At 35.2% G+C, this 20,604-nt stretch overlaps 1 protein-coding gene across 1 annotated transcript in view; it reads right to left on the reverse strand.

Moving 5' to 3' along the window:
• Window positions 1-2,057: 2,057 nt before the first annotated feature.
• Window positions 2,058-20,604, reverse strand: part of ZFC3H1 (zinc finger C3H1-type containing) — a 53,814-nt gene continuing 35,267 nt past the window's right edge. The window contains exons 21-35 of the mRNA XM_023226510.2: window positions 20,173-20,356; window positions 18,673-18,859; window positions 16,506-16,694; window positions 15,737-15,974; window positions 12,585-12,690; window positions 12,300-12,498; window positions 11,687-11,781; window positions 7,617-7,727; window positions 7,246-7,350; window positions 6,947-7,112; window positions 5,760-5,860; window positions 4,216-4,317; window positions 3,520-3,559; window positions 3,156-3,218; window positions 2,058-3,026 (exon numbers count right to left, since the gene is read on the reverse strand). Of these exons, the coding sequence (XP_023082278.1) occupies window positions 2,889-3,026; window positions 3,156-3,218; window positions 3,520-3,559; window positions 4,216-4,317; window positions 5,760-5,860; window positions 6,947-7,112; window positions 7,246-7,350; window positions 7,617-7,727; window positions 11,687-11,781; window positions 12,300-12,498; window positions 12,585-12,690; window positions 15,737-15,974; window positions 16,506-16,694; window positions 18,673-18,859; window positions 20,173-20,356 (2,024 nt within the window). The 3' untranslated portion in view covers window positions 2,058-2,888. The remainder of the gene's footprint in view (window positions 3,027-3,155; window positions 3,219-3,519; window positions 3,560-4,215; window positions 4,318-5,759; window positions 5,861-6,946; window positions 7,113-7,245; window positions 7,351-7,616; window positions 7,728-11,686; window positions 11,782-12,299; window positions 12,499-12,584; window positions 12,691-15,736; window positions 15,975-16,505; window positions 16,695-18,672; window positions 18,860-20,172; window positions 20,357-20,604) is intronic.

Below are 20,604 nucleotides of genomic sequence, written 5' to 3' on the forward strand. Positions count from 1 at the left end.
CAATGACACACCTGCAGGCATAATCCTGAAACCTGAAAGGTCACTAAAATTGTATTTCCCCATTCTTCCCTCACATTAATGTTAACATACAGACATGAAAGCAGACCTGAGGAAATTAGGACTTATCTGTGAACACATGACAGCTTTAACCAAGAATATTGGCCCTGTTTGTATTCTAGCCACATGTTCCTACCTTTTCAACAACCTTGAAAAATAAATATTTGAACTACAATCTTCAATAAAGTCCCTCTACATTTGTTGTCAGTCTTAATCACTTTTTTCTTGTCTGCTTAGTGCCTTTAGCTCTTAGATGTTGCACCTGGAGATTCTTGCTTACTTTATGATGTAGGTTTATACACCCTTTAATTGAAAGCAAACCGCCTTAGATAATCGAGTGAAAAACAATGTTACAAGGTCCACTTTCCGTTAAAAGGCAAATAGAAATATTAGGCTGTTCTCTAAAATGAACGAAAACACATAAAAATACATCATAATCTACCACTCCATTTCCTTCATCAGAGATAAAATCCCACAGCTTAAAAAGGCCTCTTTTGTTAGCATGTTTTGTCCCCCAGCAGGGGTGGCAGATACAAGGGACTGCAGTTCTCAATGACTAGTCTTTTCTCTGTCCAAAAGACTTTAGTCACACAGTATGTTAAATATTTTTATACTCATGTTTCTGCAATAACCATACAAACTTTAACCCAAATTTGCTTAATACTTTAATTATCATGTACTGAAAGCACTTCATTAAGAAAAAAAAAGTAAAACTGATAACGGAAGGAGGACAGGAACATATACCTCACCCTTAAGCAGTGTGTGTGATTTTTTTTTAACGTGAAGGTTAAAGTGAGTTTACAAACTGACAGGAAGAAAAGATGATATGAGAATTTATCTTTAAGGCAGTATCATTTGTATAAGATACCTTTAAATAGCAATATGACAATGGATCAAAGAGGAAACAGGGCCTATTCCTACATGACTGTGCAGAACATGTGAATGGCCATCCCTAGAGTTGTTAGTGTACAGCCTCCATGGATGGACCCTGTGACTGCATGCACTGAGTAGAGTTCTACATACACCACTGCAAAGAACTCATTAAAAAAAAAAGAGACAGAGACAAAATAGTTACTGCTGATGGAACTGTTAATGCAATACAAGTTCAAGCTTAGCACTGTCTCCTAAAAACTACTGAGACATTTCAGTTAACATTAAAAACTGTTACACTATGGAGGCACACACTGGAAATATTTTATTAAAAACCTAACAACTATTTTCAAAAAAATCAGAGCAGGAAAAGCTTTCAAAGTTATATAAAGTTAAATGCATAGTGAGTAGATAGATAACTATTCCTCTGGGATTACTACCTTCCACCCACATTTTTTTGATTTTAGGGAAAAACCAGTAAGCCTCCAGCTTTCTTTTTGATTAAATGAAAGACACTAGACAAATGGATTCCATTCTTGACCCCATCAAACAGCACTTACTAGCCAAATCGCCCTGTCTAGTAGGCACAAAATAGGGACTCAAAATATGGTTCTATTGTTAGTGAGCATTATACAAATGTAAACATGTACAAGTTTGCCTGGTATTTCATGGGGTTGCTGCTCTGCCTCTAACAGTTCAAGAGCAAGTTGTTAAGACCAGATTTGTGGTGGTTTGTGTGTGTCATTAACATTTTTCCTGCCAAGGTTAAAACAACCAAATATAAACTGAAAACAAAATAAAAAGCAAGGTCTCCTTTGCATTCAATCACACTGATACTCAACGTAAGATGGCATGTCACTAGGCAAATCATTCAAACTACAGTTGGGAGGCACCTTCTAAACACTGTGAATTTGAGAACAAGGAATTTAATGGTAGTGCAAACCTCTCTGTTCACTGTCCTCACAACAGTATCCATCTTCTCATGAATTAAGAAATCATTAAATTTTTTTTTTTTTAATGGGAAAGCAGTTTCAAGATAAAAAAGTATTGCTATAAGTTATGGTAAATATCTTTATCTCCGACTTTGACCCTTTCCCACCAGTGTGAAAAGTGAATAAAGACAGCAAGAGTTTTTAGAAAGTTAACTTATATTAAAAAATATATAAACAATTTTAATACTACAAAGTAGTATTTCAATACAAAGCAGTTCAAATATTAACTGTTCTTTAAACTGTTAAACTTTATTATAAATTAAAATTTCTTTACAAAAAAATTGCACATAATATTTGACCACTCTTAGGTTCTGATGCACTGGCATTTGCAATAGTTTCTTTAATCTTCAAGTTAAACAGTCTCGGCAAGGAGTCCAGAACGTAGAAAGGGCAATAAACCACCCTGATAGAGCATTCAAGTGCAACTAGCAGACTTGTGGCCATGGCAGTTACACTTTCCTTAAGATGGACTGCTATAGTTTTAAATCCTGAAATGAAGAATCTCAAAAAAATTTAAAAAGGAAAAACTAAAAGGGACTGCCTGCTTTTTTTACTGTAAACACAGCCCTGGATATTAAATCCCAAACAGGAATCTCTCAGGCATCAGAGAGTGTCAAGTGAGTCAGGAATAACACAAAATAAAGGAATGGGGGAGAAAATAAAAAACAAAAACAAGGCAAAATTAAAATAAATGTCAGTCACTTTGAGGAACTATACTTACGTATATGATGTTATGAGAATCTGGCAGGGCCTAGAAGCAGGCCAAACAGGAAGTTCATTTATCCAACCGAAGAGGATCATGTTCATTGCTTCCGGTTTTGAGGACAGGACATTGTAGGGAACTTGATATGATCAATAATGCTTGTCTGCCTTACACAGACCTTAGCCAGGGATCAGCCTAATCTTGAAGAATCATTCAAATAATTTTGGCAATTATTATAAGGACTTAGAACTGACTGCACCCAGTGTTCAGTGATTCTTGCTTTCTGTTTTGTTACTGTTTAAATTTAAGAGCTCATTTAGGCTGACTCCAATCTCTTGGCACTTGGAAACTAGTTTTCTCAGGTTATCAGTTTTACCTCCTTCTGATGCTTCAAACAAGAGTTGCTGTAAAAGACAGGGAAGCACAGAAGTAAGACTTAGCTAGAGTTTGAGCATTACCACATCAATGGATATGGCACATGCAGAAAATTTACAGGAAAACATCGAGATAAAATAAAAGATAAAAAGCATTACATCTTTCCACAGTGATGCACAAAGAGGTAACTTCTGTAAGGCTCTCTGATATAAACGGTGGACCTGTAAGATAGACATACACACAATTACATCAGAAAATATAATGAAAAACACCTTCATAATCCTAATCTGTTTAAAGAATGGTAATTCACAGTAACATCTGAGACAAAATGGTTATGCTGAGTTTTGGAGTTTCCAAATATTTGGTGCTCTTAAAATGTTAACTACTTTTGTTTCCCCACCTGGTTCTTAGCGTGCATGAAATGTTAACTTCTGTGCTTTAATTCTTTTAAATTGAGAAGTCAACAAAAGGGACAGAAAAAGTTTTTAAAAGTGACCCATCTGAGATTCAACCATGGCTTACCTCTCTTTGTCCCTTTAGAACAATCTCAGCAGCAATGGCTCTAAGAAAAAAAAAAAGGAATACAGAAAAAGGAAAAGAAAAATTTACATATCTTTGAACAAAATGAACCACCACCACTGGCAGAATACTGACTGTGGGAATCTGAGTACAAAACCTCCTGAAAGTTAACAGGCTAAACTTCCAAGGAGGAAAACTATAGTGAAAAGAAAAATTCAACAATTTTTAGGCAGACCAGTGTTTTGAACATAAATAACGTTCACGGGAGGAAACAAAAACAAAAACAAAAACAAAACACCTCATAATTACTAGTCAAAAATACCTAGCACTAACACCTTTAAAAGAAAGAAGAAATCAGACTATAACAGGGTAGACACACCACATTTCAAAAGAGGCGGTCTTAAAATGACTGTAGCAGATTTGTTTGATAACAGTACTGTTACTTAAATGTCCTCCTTCAAAGAAAATTAAAAGTCTATGCTTTTTGCTTTTAGAGGCAATTCTTAATGAGTACTCACTCTCATTAAACCTCAGTAAATGCTAAAAACAAATCTAAATTAAGAACAGCAATCTGTCCAGGAAAAAAAGAAAAAAAAAAATACATATATATATAGATGTCATTTCAGATTTACCTGTCTGGAGCAAACCTTATAAATAAAAGCAATAGCTATAAAAACATGTACATGATTGTTGCATTACATTTTCCAGGTGGCCAGGCATGTTGGGATATTATATGTAAACATCTTGGCTTGAAGTTTCAGAATCTGAACATTGCTTTCTTCCCATTCATGTTGAAGTAACCTGTAAAGTACATTCAGGAAAATGAACAAAGCATTGTAAGTGTAGGGAACCCCAAATGTGCTCTATGAGCACAATGATTAAGTATAAATCTTGATTAAATTCCATAAAGGCTACCCAGCAAATATTTCAGAATGTCTCTTACAAAAATTCCCCTGGGACAGGAATGTGCAAACTATGAAGAGGTCAAGTCAAGATCTATGCTCATCTTACCAAACTACACTAAGGTGCATGTATTTCTATAGGACATGAAAGCATTCCCTCCAAATAAGAGTCCCTATTTCCCATCCCAAATTTTTTTTAAACTAATGGCTTGATACTAATGCAATTTCCTGGTATTTTTCTTTCTTAGAGTATGATCAATCTTGAATATTTCTTGAACTAAAATGCATGTATAGTAACTATTAAAGTTCTCTATTCTCCTGGAAAAAAAGAACAGGGATGACCAGAGGAAATAAGTATCAAAACACAGAGGTAGGGATTTACCAACAAAATAAACAAGTAAACTACCTACATTCTAAAATGCTTATCACAATAGAAAATTATGTCAAAATACGACATTTTCTATTTCACATTTTATCAAAGGTGTTTCATAATTAACATTTCTGTAATGAGCTTCTACAGATGGGCAGGCTTGCTAAGAAAATTGTAAAATACTACCATTATGTTTGTCTCAACTGTAGTTTTTAAACTTTTATACGATTTTCCCCACATACATGCTAAATGAAATGTAAATCCTTTAAAACATAAGGGAACATTTTATAAATATTTTAGGCATCTTATGATCCATAAAACGATAAGATACAACTGATGCAGTGGGAATGACTGTACAAGTGGAAGCCAATGCATTAGCGTGCAGGGTATCTTTTTGAATTAAAAAGCATAATTCTTGTGGATGAAAGTGGGTTTGCTGTATCAGAGCAGAGAAAGTACAAAGAAAGGCTAAGAAATCTCGTTCTGATTGAATATATGAAATCCCTAATCAGTGCTTCAAAAATGTGGTGTGAGGGCTCAAGGTCAGGAATCTACATTGTAAATGAGCATCCCAGGAGATTCTAATGTTTGCCAATATTTGACAGCAACTGACCTATGTGAAAATATGAAAACCTCTTAAATAATATTCCCTTGCCATGGAAAACAAGCTTACTGCTTATAATGCACATACTAAGGACAGATGGTGTGTGTTTAGGAAACACAGATGAACTTTACTTGAATGGAATTACGTGCCCCTTTGTAACTTGAAGTTTTCTGAAGCGACCAGAATTTTTACACTGACTTTTGAATGAAGAGCTAAATATTGGCTTAACAACTCTGAAATTAAGTAGTATATATTCATAAGGACATAATGGAACAACAGACTATTTTTATCAAGTTTTCAAGAATAATTTTATATGAAGAGCCTATTCCATTAGGCAGAGAACCAAAAGAATGTTACTTTTTCTTACCTCAATGCAAGTCCAGAATTAGCTGGCATAATTGAACAAAACCGTTCCAAGGTTTTGGAATGCTGGGTCTTTGGAACACAGCTCAAATAAAAGAAAATAACCTGTAAAGGTTGAGGGGGGCGAAAAATGAATGCAACCAAAATATGAAATCCAATTACCTATGTGTTTTAACATGAAAACCAAAATGGTCTTTAAGATATGGATGTATAAATTATAGTAATGTATGATGTTGTGAGTTACAGTTCCTACCATTAATTTTATTAGTGACTTTCCAAATATGAATTAGGAAATATGGTCTAGTGATGAGAACCATGGGCAGAACACTGACAAGAAGCCAGGAGTCCGGGTTTTCATTCCTGAGTCTACCTTTACTTGCTGTATAGCTCGGCAAGTCATAGGGCTAATAATACCTGCCACATCTTGCTCATGGAATGCCCGTGTGTAAATGACTTAATGTCCATAAAGTGGTTTGAGATCCTGGGATAAAGAATGGCATAGAAGTACAAGCATAATAATTGGTTATCCTGATTAGCAACAAAACCACCCCACCAAAAATAAATAAACAAAACATATATATGTTTTAGTCTACAATGAGCTTTAGCAAGGAGCTTTTTAGCCTATAATGCGCTGAATAAAAGTAGTGCCTGAAAAAAAATTTTTTAAAAAGGTAATCACAAAACTATCTTTAGATTCTACTTTTAGAATTATATGCAGCACCTAATTTTAAACTTTCTTATGCCTTATGTATAGCTATATTTGCTTGACAAAATATTTACAAAAAGAGCAGCTACAACACATAAGCCCATTCTTACTTATTTTGAAGTTACTAAATTTTTCATTCAGTAGAATTTTCAACTACTCAAGCAAAACATTACAGGTATTACAATAGAATCTTTGATTTGATGTGTTTTTTCATTAATACGCATTACACCTTAATATCCCTTCTATTTTGCTTCAAATGTTAAATTTTCGTAACTATAACATAATTAATGCACATTTTAATTGAGCCTCAAAGGGTTCTATTGCTAGACTCTAAATAGATAAGAAACATGGTCAAGAATAATAGTGAATGTTAAGAAAGTAGTCCTAGAAAAAGCTCTCTTGATATAAAACAGGAGTTTTGCTATCATTTTTAAAGTCTCTTTGTTTTATACAAACATCTAAAGAAAAAAGTTTTGAGTTCTTACCCTATTATGAAATTCATAGTTGGACCAGTAATCAGCACTGCTAAAAGGAATGGGGTATCGGGCAGGGACTGTAACCAAACATCTATTCACTAAATCAGTAAAAAATTTGAATTCTTGAACTCTGTTTCTGGATCCAGCAGCTCTATTATTCGCAAAGACAAGATAACTGCCAAAAGAAAAATATCGTAATTTAGAATAACTAAGCCAGTAGTTCTCTCACCAAGAAAGCTGGTCACCCCTTTCCCAACCATACCCCTTTATCCCCAAATCCCATTCTTATCAAGAAAAATTAAACTTACTCCATCCATATCTTCTGTACTATATCACACCTCATGGCCACCCCTAATGCTGCCTCATATGCCTCCACTGTCTCTTTAATACTTGATTGAAGAGGATGACAAAGGCTGTTTAAAAAATAAGGAAAACATGTCTATCATTCAATTCTATCGGGTGAAGGAATGACAAAGGATTTTAAACATTACAGATGTTATTACAATAGAATCCTTCTTTTGACCTTTCTTCTCTAGTATATAGTAAACCTTAGCATCTCTTCAATTGTGCTTCAATGACTTTAACATCAAGTTAATTATAAGAAACACAAAGTGTAATTCAATAATAAACAGCAAATGCAGGCCTAGTATGCAATATCTCTCCACAGTGGATGTCTCACCAGTAAATCAGCCACAAATAAGGAACTTGGTGGTTAAACATATCATCATCAAAATTCCCTTTACATAAACGAGATGGAATGTCAATTGGTCCTGGAATATTTAAAAGATACCTGAAAAAAAACCAAGTATTGTTTTAAATTATGCCTATACACACATGAATTATACACGTATTTTTTAAAATCGTTAGTTTCACTTAAATTTCATTTAAATATTTTTTAGAAAGCAACGAGACTTTCTTTTCATATGCATACCATACCTCTTTGGTCACATCTCTAGGATTACATGTTACTCACAATGTTTTTTTTTGTTTGTTTGTCTTTGAGACAAGAGTTTCGCTCTGTCGCCCAGGCTGGAGTGCAGTGGCACAATCTCGGCTCATTGCAGCCTCCACTTCCCAGGTTCAAGTGATTCTCATGTTTTAGCTTCCTGAGTAGCTGGGACTACAGGCATGCACCACCACGCCCAGCTAATTTTTGCATTTGTAATAGAGACGGTGTTTCACCATGTTGGCCAGGCTGGTCTTGAACTCCTGGCTTCAAGTAATTCACATGCCTCAACCTCCCAAAGTGCTGGGATTACAGGCATGAGCCACTGTGCCTGGCCACAATTTTATTATTTTATACCTATATGAAAAACTCTCCTCCTAAAATGAATTTTTTATTCTATCCCCAAGATTAAACGAAACCCCATAATCCTCTAATTTAAACCTAGTTTAAAAAGAACAAATGAGTCTACCAAGTATCCGAAATTTTCCAATGAAATCTGTACTTTCTTGTTAAAAAAAGATTTACAAGGCCTGGGGCTGTGGCTCACACCCGTAATCCCAGCACTTTGGGAGGCCCAGGTAGGTGGACTACTCAAGGTCAGGAGTTCAAGATCAGCCTGGCTAACAACTTGGGTGAAACCCCAAGATCTCTACAAAAAATACAAAAATTAGCCAGGCGTGGTGGTGCATGCCTGTAGTCCCAGCTACTCCCGGGCTGAGGTGGGAGAAGAGCTTGAACTCAGGAGGCAGAGATTGCAGTGAGCTGAGATCACAACACTGTGCTCCAGCCCATGTTAAAGAGTGAGACCCTTTCTTTAAAAAAAGAGGATTTACTAAACCTTATGTCTGAAAGTAGTCTCTCTCACATACAGCCATACACACATACAACCCATTTAAGTTTAGACATGATATAAAAGTGTATTCTATAACACATTAGCCCATAAGGTACCTGTCAAAAGAGATCTATGATCAAATAAGGTTGGGAAATACTACAAATTATAGCCCCTTCTTGAAAAACCACAAAACTTACTAGGATTGTAAGTCGATCCCAGTAACTCTAAAAAGTCAATCAGTAAAGAATTCTACTGGACTAAGTCCACTTTCCTTCCAATGTATTTTAATCTGTGTGTAAGGTACCACCATCCTTAAGAACAACATTTTTAAAGGAAATACACTGATCACAAAAATGACAATCTAGTATAACTATTTGTCTTAAATTTTTAAATAACTGCAAGGGGACAAGTCTTAATGAATTAGACAGGCTGCATCAGGGGCAAACATAAGAAAGAGAAGAAATAGAACATCTAGAAGTCAGGTTATCATCCTGACTTTGCCAAGACAAGGTACATTACCGTGAGTTAATCCCTTAACATCCTCACTGAAAACTGAGATGGTCAGAAGAGATAACTTCAAATCTAATCTACTTAAGACTATAATCCCTAGTTTAACTTTAGTAAAGTAAATGATATCCCCAAATTAATTTTTCTAGCTATCTACTTAATCTTCAAATTGACTTGAAACACATGAAAATTACCTATCTAGTTCCTTCTGCCTGTCATCTTTATACTAAATGTCACATAGAGAGTTGATTCAATTCCAGGTAAAAATTACAGTGCTAAGTATTTTGCTTAACAATTTCTACTCATGAAATTTTTAAAGTATTTTGAACCAATTAAGAGCAGATTTCTCCTATTAATAAACATCGACAATTTATAAATTTTAAACACTTGTATCAATATACAGTAAGTATGGCAAGGCCAAAAATTATCTCATCTATCGTCATTCTCCTAATATCTGATGAAAAAGACTTTCTAAATTAACAGAAATGCACAATCGTTGTGTAAACAAGGCTTTCATTATTGTCTAAATAAGCTATAAACAGAATACCTTTTTCTCTTAATTCTCAGTGAATTATGACTATTGCCACAAAATAATTTAATAAAGATGACTTAGTAATGAGAATATATTTGGAGACAACTCATTTTCAAATTTTTATTGATGCTTATTTATTCTGCCTTATTAAGCTGGCATCAAGAAGATCTGAAGATCTTTGATTAGTTACCAAGGCAGAAATTGGTAGCATTTTCTTTTAAACTAAACCAATTATCTCCATGCCCAAGGGAAGACCAGAACCAGCCATCTCTAAAGAGCTTGGTTCAGCCTTGAATTAGTCCTTTGTCTCAGCTTGAGATGTTACAGTAAACTAATTTAAATGAGGAAGAAATTGAGTATGGAGAAGCTGAAAAACCTCTAAATTCCTTATAGAAGTTTAATTATTTTCTATTAATTTGCATTTAGATTTCATTTGTGATTATTTGTAAATATTAATATAGACATAACAGAGCAAAAAGAAGGGTCCTTTGGGAAGGGCACTAAAATCGCTATGGCAATAAATTGCTACCATAAGAGAACATATATAAAGACTCAAGTCTGGAAGGGAATAGTGTCCCCAAATCTCAAATAAAACTGCCATGTTCACAAAAAGTTCCAGGGTGGGCCGGGCACAGTGGCTCACAGCTGTAATTCTAGCACTTTGGGAGGCTAAGGCAGGCGGATTGCCTGAGCTCACGAGTTCGAGACCATCCTGGGTAACACGGTGAAATCTGTCTCTACTAAAATACAAAAAATTAGCCGGGTGTGTGGGGTGTGCGCCTGTAATCCCAGCTACTCCGGAGGCTGAGACCGGAGAACTGCTTGAACCTGGGAGACGGAGGGTTGCAATGAGGTGAGATCGCACCATAGCACTCCAGCCTGGGAGATTCCATCTCTTAAAATAAAATTTAAAAAAAAAACAAAAAACAAAAAACAAGGTCTAGGTTGGATAGATCATTTACTTAACAAAATTTGGGCTTTAAGATTCTATTTTCACTCATCTGTATTTTCTACAATAAATTTTTTTGGGAGATATTCAGCTTAGGTCTTTCTTCTCTCAGTTCTTCCTAATACAAAATAGAGTATGTCATGATAAAATATTTTCCTTTTGATGCTGCTTTAACTTAGGATCAGCAAACCATGCCTATTTTTGTAAACAGCTGTACTGGAACAGTCATAACCATTCATTTACATTTCATCTATGGCTGATTTCTCAATAAAGCAACATAGTAGAGTAGTGGTAATAGACTACATGGCTACATGGCCTGCTAACCTAAAATATTTACTTTCTGGCTCTTAAGAAAAAAGTTTGCTAACCACATAAAGAGATGAGGAGGACAAAGGAAAGATAATTTTAAGAGGCTCCTCCCCAAAAAATCATTATTCAAAACCTGCCACGACCTCTTATTGTTGGAATAGGAACTCTCAGGAAAGACAGTAAGTACAGCTCTATATGAGCTATTAAGAAATTAATGGTTGAGAAAAGGATGCTCTGAAACTTCTTACTCCATGACATATCAGGGGCTAGAGTAGTTCTCTTCAGAATTAAAAAAAGAAAAAGGCATATTATTTATATTAACTTTGATTGAAAATACATTTTGTAAAAAATCACTGAGATTGCCTTGGGATAACTAAGTGCTATAATATTCAGTACTAAAATTAACAACAATAACAATAAAGTAAAAGAATGAGTTACTATGGTTATAATATATGCCTTACTTTGTATAGTGTGTTTAACCCAAAGAATGTTAAAGAATTTTCCATCTTGCCTCCATTTTTATTGTTCTATTTACTCTGTTTCAAGTATTCTGTTAAGTGGGTATTCATGTACTAAAAAGTCAGTCTAAAATGTAATCATATAAGAAAAAAATTGTAATCTTTCTACTGAACTGTGCTCTCATTCCTCTACAAACTAAGAATTCTACAACTTACCGAAACAGATCCAAGTTATTATACTTCTCAAACCCCGGTTTAAAGAAGGATGCAATAAATTTCCGCAAAAATGGAAGAAGATTATCGCCTCGATTCTATTTTAAAAAGAGGGAGGGAGATATATATCAGGCTTACAATGTTTAATTAAAATGTCACAAGGGAGAAAAAAAGCCTTAAAAAAGTACTCATTAGATTCAGTTTCTTGGGTGGGTAAGGGGCAGAGGGGATGAGTTTGAGACATACTCAGAAAACTGTTATTATATTTTACTCTCTGAATTAAGTTCCATTAACGATTAAACAGCTTAACCTCTAATACTACTATAGGCTCACATTTCATCCACCAATTACATATTAGCCATCTAGCACTGTGGTAGGCATTGGGCTGCAAATATGAGTAAACATGTTCCTTGCCTTCAAGAAGTTTAGTATAGCATATATTAAAGTAGCTAGGAATAAAATTACAATGCACTGTAGTAAGTGTTAAGGTAGTACTATGGCAGAGAGAGAAGGAACCCTTGCAAAGGGTAAAAGGACCAGGAAACACTTCCTGGTGCTGACAGGGAAATTTGAAATATAAAAGCATCATATTTAAGAATTATGCATTATTTTTTACCTGTAAGATGAAGAATTTGCACATATGATAAAAAACCTCTGCATTCTGAGGATTTTTTTCAAATGCAGTAAGCCACAATGCTCTGGCTTTGTCATACTGATTTGTTTTCAAATATAATGCAACGAGGGCTTCCAGTAACTGGCAGTTAATGGGACATGATTCCAGTAAAGATTTACAAAGCTCCATTGCAGCCTCATACCTTAACAAAAACAAAAACAAAAAGGCTAAAGACATGAAAAGATCACTTTTTAATACAAGGTTAGCTGCTTGGCAATTAAGTTGTACCTCTCCAGGAGTTGGTGCAGAGCAATCATGTTTGTGTAAAGTGGAAGGCAGGCCTCTATTCTTTCCTCAACAGTAAGGCTCTCATCTGTGCAAGCTTTCACCGCATCTACCCAAAAACATCACAACATGAATCATGTCAACCATAAAAATGAAATATTTGACTGTGTTACTTCAACTCCTAGAGGCCAATGGGAAAAGATGACCCCTCCCTTTGATTACCCATCCATCATCTTATTCACCTTTACTGAGCTTCTGGCTTTTACTCAAAGGAAGTTATTCAAGCAATCTCCAAAATCCTAAAATTCAATTCCTTTCAACTTTTCCTCAACTTTCCTGGTAAGAATAAAGTCATTCCATATGAGCTTTTGCATCTATCAGTGTTTTCATTTAAATAAGTATCTCTGTTGTAATTATCCTAAATTCTTTAAAACCCATCTCAAAAAAAAAATTATAGAATAAATTATCTTTTCCTCTTTCCCTGACAACTGCAAAGGAAGTCTTTCCCTGCTGCCCCACAGCCATTTGAATGTCTCTCCAAACTAGATCCTTTCCTTACTCCATCAAAACACACTTTCCCCTTGTAAAGAGTTCTTTCTTGATCTTGTTGCTACTTACTAAATGGTACAATGTTTTACTTTGCACAGCTGTGACCATTTCCTCCTTACCCAATGGTACCACAACTTCCCAGATCCGTGGAGTTTAAAAGTGAATGCAATCACTTTGAAACTACACTCTTGAAGTTCACTTATAAGGACTCATATCTAACCAAACATAAAAGCTCACCTCTACCTTCATTTTATTTAACATTTGACAGTGTTCTTCCCCTTCTTCTTAATTTCTTCTTGCCTCTGCTTCCAAGAGATTGTTTAAATTTCCTCTTATTCCCATTTTAATGACTCCACTGTCCCTTTTACTCCTTACTGTTATGCTCTTAAATCTCATTTCCTCAGAGAAAATATCCCATAGCCTCAACTACTGCATAATTTACTTCAAAAGCACATTATAAAAACTGTAAAGCATTCTGTAACACAGTAACTTCTATGTGAATAACACTCAAATCCACTTATGTATTGATAATTGTCCAAGTAAGATCCACTTCCTTTTTTATTGAAACAGAGTCTTGCGCCGTTGCCCAGGCTGGAGTGCAGTGGCACAATCTCAGCTCACTGCAACCTCTGCCTCCTGGGTTCAGGCAATTATCCTGCCTCAGCCTCCCGAGTAGTTGGGATTACAGGCACACACACCACCATGCCCGACTAATTTTTGTATTTTTAGTAGAGATGGGGTTTCACCATGTTGGCCAGGCTGGTCTCAAACTCCTGACCTCAGGTGATCCACCTGCCTCAGCAGATTACCAAATGCTGGGATTTTTAGATGTGAGGCACCACGGCCAAGGTCCACTTCCTTATTTCCTACCGCCAACAATCATTTCCACTTGAATGACCAATTACAATCACAACTACTACTCCTACCATCAAAATCAGTCTTCCCAACTTTGGTACCAGTTTTCTACTAATGACACTTTCCTTTTCCCAGTCTCAAAACTCTGAAATCTTTCATTACTCCTTCTCCTCTTCCCTGACATTTAATCTGCAACCCGCCTCCACCTCCCCCCACCTCACCCCCACGTATTTCTATGTGATAACTTAAAACGTCTCTAATATCCTCCTTCCCAGGATACTTTTCTTGTACTTCAGTTATTGCCATCAGCTGCTGGTTAGTTTTCCTACCATTGGTGTAATTTCTCTTCAAGCACATTCTTTCTTAAAGAACCTCTACTGCCATCAAGTCTACCACATTTTCAAGGTTCTTAAAAAACCAAGTATCATTCTACTTATCAGGCTTAATCACTACGATTGTCCAGCACAGAACTCTCAGTTTGATAAGACCTATCCCTTTTCCCAATCACACTTCAAATCCATTGCATAAATTCCCATCTACCTGTTGCTTTTTGTTTAACTCCCCTGACAGTAATGTCCTTTTTTTTCTTTACTTCCTTCACTGGGTATTTAACAAGCATTTAATAAGCACTTAATATTTTGCCACACATCCTTACAGGCCCTTAGGAGTAAAATGATAAATAAGACAAGGGTCCACCCCCATCTCTGAGGAGACCCACTTTGTCATATTGATAGCCATGCTTCAATGGCTATTGAAGCTCCAGGTCCCCATTCTTCTATGAAGACTTCCTTTATCATGCCAATCTATAATAATCTCTTCCCTTTGGGTTTATGGCCAGTATCAAATAATTCTATAAATCACAGATCCTAGTCTCTTTTTTTTTGAAACTGAGTCTCACTCTGTTGTCCAGGATGGAGTACAACGGCATGATCTCAGCTCACTGCAAACTTCGCCTCCTGGTTCAAGCAATTCTTGTGCCTCAGCCTCCTGAGTAGCTGGGAATACAGGCGTGCATCACCATGCCCGGCTAAATTTTGTACTTTTAGTAGAGATGGGGATTCACCATGTTGGCCAGGCTGGTCTTGAACTCCTGACCTCAGGTGATCTGCCTACGCCTCCTTGGCTGGGATTACAGGCATCAGCCACTGTGCCCGGCCCTAGTCTCTTTTATGTAGCATACAGTTTAGACTATATACTAACACACAGTTATATGACCTTGTATGTTTAATTATGACAAATGTATAGATTTTATCTTCTGACTAGGCTATACACTTCTTTTAGGAACAGGTTTTACATCTTTTAATGTGTTCCACAACAGGCCTATCATTTAATATAGAGAAGCAACCAACCTCACTGACTGATGGAGAAAATATTAATTGGTTGAATAAATACAAATCTTTAAACTTCCACCTTAATGGACTGCTAAAAAAAAAAAAGGTGCCTAGTTCTCTGATTTAATCAATTCATCAAACTTACATAATTTATTTTCTCTACACATTTAACAGATACTCTTTGCCACAATCAGAAAGATAATGTAATATCATGCAGCTATTGGTTTTCAAAGATGCCAGTGTCCATCTTCTCAGATTCAATACTTAATCTGCCTTATAAATTATGAAACTAAAACTTGCAATATAGAGATATCAATTTGTTCCACTTAATTATGGAGAATCACAATGGGTACTTAATGTTCTAAACACTGATGTTATAATATAATAGTTGATATTACAATTTATAAACTTTATACTTACCTTCAAAAACTGCTAACAACATGTCAGGATTAGTCTTTACATCTTGAACTGCTTGCCATGGCATTACAAATGATTCTGTGTTAACAATTCTTGAAGGATTATCATTAGATGGATCATAAAATTTTGAAGGGAGAATGTTAAATTCAATAAGATGTATGTAGGCCAACCATGCCAAACATCTATCACTTGTTTTAAGGTATTCAGCAACTATTCCATCATTAGCAGATTTCAATGCATTCTAGGAAAAATTTAAAATTTTTTGATAAAAAAATTAATTAGAGATGTCAATACCAGATAAACATAATTTTTACCATGCTAAAGTTTATGAAATAATAAAAAGGTCACATTTGTTGGTACATCTTAAGTGTCCTGATACTTAAAATCTGGTAAGACAAAGACAAAACAGTAAAAAGAAAAAAATTTTTTTAAACCACACTCATATAGATTATTTTCATCAGACTGATTTTTTTTCCTTATGGCTTGAATCTTGAAGTTTATCTGTGGATACTTAACATAAAATACTTTCATTGAAACCTTATAAAAACTCTACTTATTAGTATCTTATAAAAAAAGATACTACACCCATCAGGCAAATGAGGAAATAAAGTCATAGACTTACCCAATGTCACATGACTTAGCAGTAAGTGGAAAAACAAGGATTCAAATCCAAATCTTGTGCTTTCAACCATTAAATAATGCTATGGATAACGGTGTAGACCTTTTAAACTTTTTCTACAAAATGCAATTAAATGCTGTAACAAGTGCTTACCTGTAAAATTGCCAGTGCACTTTGGCATCTTCCAGTAAATATGTGCAGTTGAACTCTAAACAAAAGAGCCTCTAAAAGCTGAAAGGACAAAATATTGGATGTTTCCCGCTTGGCTGCTCCCATTAGAAACTCCAACATTCTCTCACATACGTAATCCTTCTCTTCAAAGGTGCTTTCTAGGTGTAAAAACTGCCCAAAGGGCCTTTATATTATTAATCTTGCCTTACAGGAATAAACCAAAACTACAGACTTTTCACATTTCATTAAAAAACCATCTCATAGTAAATCTTCAACTTCTGCAAAAAGGATAATTGTAAAAATGTATAAATCCATCTTCTAGTACTACAATCTAGACTCCCTCTTCTATCACATATCGAAAAGTGGAATCAGATGAAAACTAAAACAATACAGATATACTCTTATAGTCATCACTGAAGCAATTTCATTTCTCTTTTCCCTAATTTAAAAGGTAAATCGCAGCAAGATCAGGATGAATATCCAAAGTTCACATTTATTATCACATATGATTTGTGTTGCTTAGGTGTGTGACTACATAAAGGTTTTGAGAATAGGTTTATATTAGAAATATGCTGGGCACAGTGGCTCACGCCTATAATCCCAGCACTTAGGGCGGCCAAGGTGGGTGGATCACGTGAGTTTGAGACCAGCCTGGCCAATATGGTGAAACTCCATCTGTACTAAAAATACAAAACTTGGCCAGGCTCGGTGGTGCATGCCTGTAGTCCCAGTTACTTTGGAGGCTTAGGCAGGAGGACCGCTTCAACCTGGGAGGCGGAAGTTGCAGTGAGCCAATATCGCACCATTGCAATCCAGCCTAGGTGACACAGTGAGACTCCGTCTCAAAAAAGATTTTTTAAAAAAGAAAGGAAATGCATGACAAAATACATTAAAGACCAAACAACTTCAAAGAAAAATATTACAACTTTTGAATATTCTACACCCTATAAAATCTTGTGGTGATCAACAGCATTCACTTTGGTACAATGCTCTAGGTTTTAAAAAAGAAAAAAAAAAAACAAGCATCCTTTACTATCTAAATCTGTTCAGTACCTACGTTCAAAGAATAAGAAATAGAGTAGGAAGTTTATTAAGGGGTATCATGTTATCTAAATCTATCAGGTTCACAACTTCAGTTGGAAGTAAATGACAGATCTGACAGCAACAGACTTATTTAAAAATTTATCTGAAACTAATGGCTCCCAAGTTCAGGTGATAAAAGTTCAGGTGAATATTTATTTTACTTCTCAAGTGGATCAATTATAATTTTAAGTCTGGGTAAAAAACATCCCATTCTTGGCTGGGCATGGTGGCTCACATCTTTAGTCCCAGCACTTCGGGAGGCCCAGGCAGGAGGATTGCATGAGCCCAAGAGTTCAAGACCAGTCTGGGCAACAGAGCAAGAACCCATCTCTACAAAAAAATCTAAAAACTATCCAGGCATGGTAGCACCCATGTGTGGCCCCAGCTACTCAGGAGGCTGAGGTAGGAGAATCGCTTGGGTCCAGGAGGTAGAGGCTGCAGTAAGTCATGACTGCACTACTGTACTCCAGCCTGGGTGACATAGTAAGACCCTGTCTCAAAAACTGACAGCCAAAAAAACCATCTCATTCTCTTGGAGAAAGAAGAAGAGGCCACTTTTTCTCAATCACATGTTTTTAGCTTGGCAACTTTAGATATTAGTGTGAATTACAGATTGGGATTATTTCTATAAGCATGGAAACAAATAATAAAAAGACAAAAATGTTTCCTGGCAGTCATTATAATTTTATAGAGGCAATTTAAGATAAATTTAAAAGAAACAATTTTTTCAGGTGTTTTGCAAAAGCTACACTTAACTTTGCCCAAGCTAAAACTGTGTAAATATAGGTAAGTGTGAAATTTTTAATAATTTTACATTTTTTCTTTACTAATAAAGTTAACAACAACAAAAAATCACTGCTTCAATAAATATTTTCTTCTTGCTTAGTCTAAATTCTGATCCAGAAGTGGCTTTGTGGTTACAAGAAACTGAAAGTAAGGTTATTATATCCATATTCAGATAAGGCATATGCTCTATTAAGCTACATATCAATATTTAAGATGATCCAAAGGATTACACACACACGCACACACACACACGCACATGTACGTTATCTTTTCTACTCACAGTCCAAAAGCTTTGATAATCTGGAGCATATTCAACAGCTGTTTCACACATTTCCTGCACCTCGTCCTTGGTTCCTCTTTTTGAGAACAATCTGAGGTAATGGCACCAAATTTCTGGATTATCTTTGTTATTTTCCAATGCTCGCGCCAGAACGTTTAAAGCAGAATCCAAGGATTCTGAGCACTCCCTGTATATATAAAAGAAAAGGTGGGAATGCTTTTTAGAACCTGCTTGAAAATTTAAACAGGGCTAATACAATGAATCAATTTTAAAATTCCATTTTTATTAGAATTTACCAAGAAGCCAGGATCACTTATGAAAAGGGTACTAGATTAAGATTTTAAATCACGTGTCTGAAAATTTCTGATTTTCCACAGACTCAACAATGTTTTAAGTGAATGTTCAGTAAGCATTTACCACAGACAAAAGTACAGTGTTATAAAACCACTAAGATTATCAACTTCAAATGTGCTTTATGTCCATATTCAGCAACACCTTTTATGATTTACACTGTTCAAGAATGGGAAAAGTTAAACGACTCTCTCTCAAGGCCAGCTACTGCAAGTACAAAATATCAAAGCTTTCAGTATAATAGTTCTTTTCAACGGTCAAGGGCTTGCTATCTCTTGGAGAAGATAATTCTTTCTCATGATCCTATTCATAAAATAATGTACGGTTCTTTTGGCCTTCACTCAGTAAATGAGTCAGAAAAGAAAACACTGTACTTATCCCATTAACATGGAAATGACACACAGGAAAGTTAAATAAGCAACACATCCAGGCATGTGTGGGTTTATTAGCACTCTGCAGCACTGCTTTATTTAAAAGCTTTTAAGATGGTCAAATATTTCAAAGAAATGTGTAAAAAAAAAAAAAAACAAAAACCCTTGAATTATTGTAACTATAAAGTTATAATTATGAAAAGACTGTTCTTGGCTTATTTATACTACCAAGAAGTTAGAAGATGCCATTTGCAATACAAACTATTGGTTGTATAAGTTATTACTATTTACCTTATTTAAATACATATAATTTAATATGACACAGAGACAAGAAGAAAATTCATCATAATTTGGAGGTTCTCAGATAAGCTTTAAATATCCATTACAAATTAACAAAATTTAACCTGTTCCACCATTATTTTATCATAATTTTATTTAAAAACTATGACTACGATTTTTTTAAAAAAAATAACCAATCATTCCACCAGTCAGAATTTACTGTTTTAACTAATCCTACTTTGAAATAAGAGCCTACTGGAGTAAAAAACTTTAGTATAATTTATTACCCATACACTGAGCCATGCACACAAACTCAAGATCTAATCTTAAACTTGTCTAATAGCTTTTAAACAATAAAATGCTTTTGGCTTTGTCAAAAAACAAAGACTCCATTGATACTAGGAAAGAAACCTAACTGATTACCATAGGTAAAAAAAAAACCTCAAACATAAAAATATAAATGTGCAACTGTTTACACAAAGATTTGAAGCTGACCTACCCCTCATTTTGATTCAAGTACTTGTACGCAAGCTTGAGCCAAAGTTGTACATGAGAAGGATTTTCAAGCACACTTGCTTCTAAATTAGCGATGTCATCAGTCTCATTTGTAAAGTATCTGACATCATCTGGAGTGACAACTGTATCCAGAGCTGGAACATTTATTTGGTTCTCTGGGTGGAAAGCTATTTAAAAAAAAAAGTGTTATTAGCTTCATATTTTCTTTAGTCCACAGATGCAAGAAAAAGAAAACAATTGTTCTCATCTTTAAAATAACTTAAAAACCTAGATTCTAATGATATGTACTAGCTCATAGCTTTAAGGTAGAGCTATGACATAATCTATCGCCCAAACCAGGACTCTTCTGAGTGGAAAGAGGAGCTATTAAAGATTACACCAGAACAAAAGGAGTAATTAGGCCTCTACTATTTTA

Source organism: Piliocolobus tephrosceles, chromosome 10 (assembly GCF_002776525.5).
Source record: "Piliocolobus tephrosceles isolate RC106 chromosome 10, ASM277652v3, whole genome shotgun sequence".
Lineage (NCBI taxonomy): Eukaryota > Metazoa > Chordata > Mammalia > Primates > Cercopithecidae > Piliocolobus > Piliocolobus tephrosceles.